This window comes from Colossoma macropomum, unplaced genomic scaffold, assembly GCF_904425465.1.
Source record: "Colossoma macropomum unplaced genomic scaffold, Colossoma_macropomum, whole genome shotgun sequence".
Classification (NCBI taxonomy): Eukaryota; Metazoa; Chordata; class Actinopteri; order Characiformes; family Serrasalmidae; genus Colossoma; species Colossoma macropomum.
Genome location: NW_023494792.1, coordinates 7522046 through 7525224, shown reverse-complemented (window position 1 = coordinate 7525224; position 3179 = coordinate 7522046). Strand labels below are relative to the sequence as shown.

The following is a 3179-nucleotide window of genomic DNA, read 5'->3' as shown; positions in this document are numbered from 1 at the left end:
ATAAGGCAAACCTCCTTACCGCGTCTTAGGTTTAAAATAACCAGCAGCGCACAGGTCCACTTTAAACGGTGTACATTTCTGTAAGGCTGCTCTGCAGAGTGCAGTCTTTGATTGGATCAAATGGTGCAGCTGCTATTCTATGTTTTCATCTTAGCTTGAAATAAATGTGCTCATCGTGTTTTAGTGCACAATGCCTATTTAGGTGCTGAGTTTAACATACTGACAAGAAAAACATACAACATAAAATGTGCCATAACTTTTCCACATGCCACATTTTTTTCCCCAATAAGTTCATTTCTTTAAATAATTGTGCACTGAAATGTGCAGAAGCGTGTTCTCTGTAGGGGACGTATTAATTTCACTTAGAAAATGAACAAAATACCAAACACCAAAACATTTAATTGGCGAAACCTTTGTTGGGATTCGACTGTTTATGTTCACATAGAAAAATTTGCCATGATTAAAATGTGGCAAGGGGTCGCACACAAGTGAAATGTATTCAATCAGCGCGACTGTGGTGACGTAACACATTTTATTCGTGTGCAACTACTTGCCACATTTTAATCAGGTAAATTCAAAGAGCCAGTTTTATATATAATAGATCCTGATTCTTCTGTATGTAGTTGTGGTGGGCAGCGGAAGTCGATAGGGACCCTAAATGTGTTTCAGTGCAATGTGAGGCTTAAAGCAGTGGACACACACTTGGCCTTACTCTGGCGTCCACTTTTTCCAAACAGCAGCTTTTTTAAAGCCTCCACTGAGGACCGCTGCGGGGGTCTGTTCGGTGTTAAAGCCCCTCTGAGTGAAACACTGCACACTGTTCAACTCCAACAGCATCTCAGAGCACAAACCTATTCACTTGTTTTATTATTGCTCCCCGTTTCTTCTTCTTCTCTCTCTCTCTCTCTCTCTCTCTCTCTCTCTGGCTCTCTCTCTCTCTCTGGCTCTGTTTTCTGTCTCTCTTTCTCTCTTTTCCCCCTTTCCACGCTGTTTGAATCAGCCAATGCCTTTCGAGCTGCGCGGTATTGGTATGTAAATGAGCGGAGCGCGTGCTAGCGCGCTGAAAGCGCCCGGATTGTTTATTGAGGCGGCGAAGCCACGCGCCTGGCTCACTGAGGCGGGGTGGCGGCGGTGGTAGAGGTGGTGGGTGTGTAAAAGAATCGCGCGCAGCGGGGGCGGGGTCTCACGGAGGAGCGTGCGTCTCTTTAAAGGGGTGGGGTGGACGCGCGCGTGTTGAAAAAGCCCTGTGCTGCCAAAGTTTGTATCAGACCGCGCGCACTGGGTTTAGGGGGGCAAAGCAAAGATTTGGACTCGAACGGACACGCACGCGAAAGACACGAGCGCGGTGCGCCGCCACTGCTGTACTGCTGTGTTTGTTATCACTGTTGTGTCTTTCGCCTCGCTGGTCTGAGGACGGATCTGGTGGCGCGAGCCGAGCCTCACTGCACCCCGTGATGGAGATGGAGACCGCCGCCCCCGCCGCCGTTACAGCAACGTGCACGTTCGTGCACGAGCGCGCCCCCGCCGTCGCCGCCGCCGTTTCCGTGGCCCCTCCCTCCAGCGCGAGCAGAGCCGTCAAGAGGCCACCGCGCTCGAGCTCGCCGGAGCTGCTGCGCTGCAAGCGGAGACTGACGTTCAGCGGTCTGGGCTACAGCCTCCCTCAGCAGCAGCCCGTGGCCGTGGCGCGGCGCAACGAGCGCGAGAGGAACCGGGTGAAGCAGGTCAACATGGGCTTCCAGACCCTGCGGCAGCACGTGCCCAACGGCGCGGCCAACAAGAAGATGAGCAAGGTGGAGACGCTGCGCTCGGCCGTGGAGTACATCCGCGCGCTGCAGCAGCTGCTAGACGAGCATGATGCCATCTCGGCCGCCTTCCGCTGCGGCGTGCCGTCCCCGAGCCTGTCCCACAGCTACTCCGCTGAGCCCGAGTCTCCGCACTCCTCCTACTCCTCGGACGACGGCAGCTACGAGCAGCTGAGCTCCGAGGAGCAGGAGCTGCTGGACTTCACCACCTGGTTCGACAGATACTGAGCGGCTCCCTCAGCCGAGCCGAAGGAGAGGGGCAGGAGAGGGAGAACCGTGCTTTCCCGGTCGCCCGTGCGGCAGAGGAGGACGCGTCCTGTTAGCCTACTGGAGCTGTGTTCGGAAAAGTTACCACTCGCTCCCTCACTACGCCCCGTTTAAACGAGTCTGTGCAGTTCACTATCTAGTGAACCGGCCAGGGAAACAAGGCGACGATTTGGGACGCAGCCTTCCATGACGCTCTGTGCCGGTAACCTAGCAACCAGCATCGACAGACTGGGCTGGCGAGCAAAACAAACCAGCTCGCTAGCTGGAAAAGTATCATAAACTGACCAAAACAGATGATTTATATATCTAAAAAGTTGATCAAAGCACAGTCTAATGTCAGCTCAGCTTAAACATCTCAGCTCTTGCCAAGTTTCTAATGTTAACATGAAGTGAATGTCTTCGAAATTGGCTAAAAAATGAAAGCTATGTGTGTTTGCATACTAAATTCCTGACCACTTGTCAGGTGACTCGCCTTTTCTAGTCACACTCCTTTACAGTGGGCTAAGGCCGTGAAAACTGTAGTGCAGCCTACAACTTTTGAGAATTGGGACACCACTACAAAGCAGCTGACGCGCACTTAAACAGTGCACTATTTCTCTAGAGGGGAGTGATTCTGAACAAAGCCTTCTGTAGAGGCGAACTGTTTAGCAGCTTCACGAGTCTCTCGTCCTCTTCTGCGAGAGAAACGGGGATTTTCAAACGTCGCAAGTTCAACGTGTCAAGGATAAAAGGGACTCTGGAGAAGCCTGGGCAGAAAGATTCGAGCTGATAAGTGCAATTATGGACTTTATGTTGATAACGTGGCGTCTCTTTGTAACTGTTTTTAACGAGCAGCGACGGAAAGCTGTGGGTGTTTTAACTCAGCAGCTGCTGACGTCAGCGCCCCTTATGCGGAGACTCTGCATTATTATAAGCTGTATTTGTTTTTGTTTTTTTTTTTAAAAATGAAGATTTATTTTTGTATACCGAGAAAAAAAATGTCCACTGCCTCTTCTGTGACAATGACCATGTGTTAGCGTTATTAGTCGGAGGAAATCATGTTGTTGCTCTTAACACTGACCATAGAGTTTTGCTCAGTAGATCATGTACTGATTTAGACACACTTGGCTC

General features: G+C 50.8%; 1 protein-coding gene across 1 annotated transcript; it reads left to right on the top strand.

The window, feature by feature from the left end:
- Nucleotides 1-1454: 1454 nt before the first annotated feature.
- Nucleotides 1455-2920, top strand: LOC118812712 (achaete-scute homolog 1b-like). The gene has a single exon (XM_036577823.1). It carries the CDS (start codon nt 1455-1457, stop codon nt 2028-2030), a length of 576 nt encoding a protein of 191 aa, XP_036433716.1. The 3' UTR covers nt 2031-2920.
- Nucleotides 2921-3179: the final 259 nt, after the last annotated feature.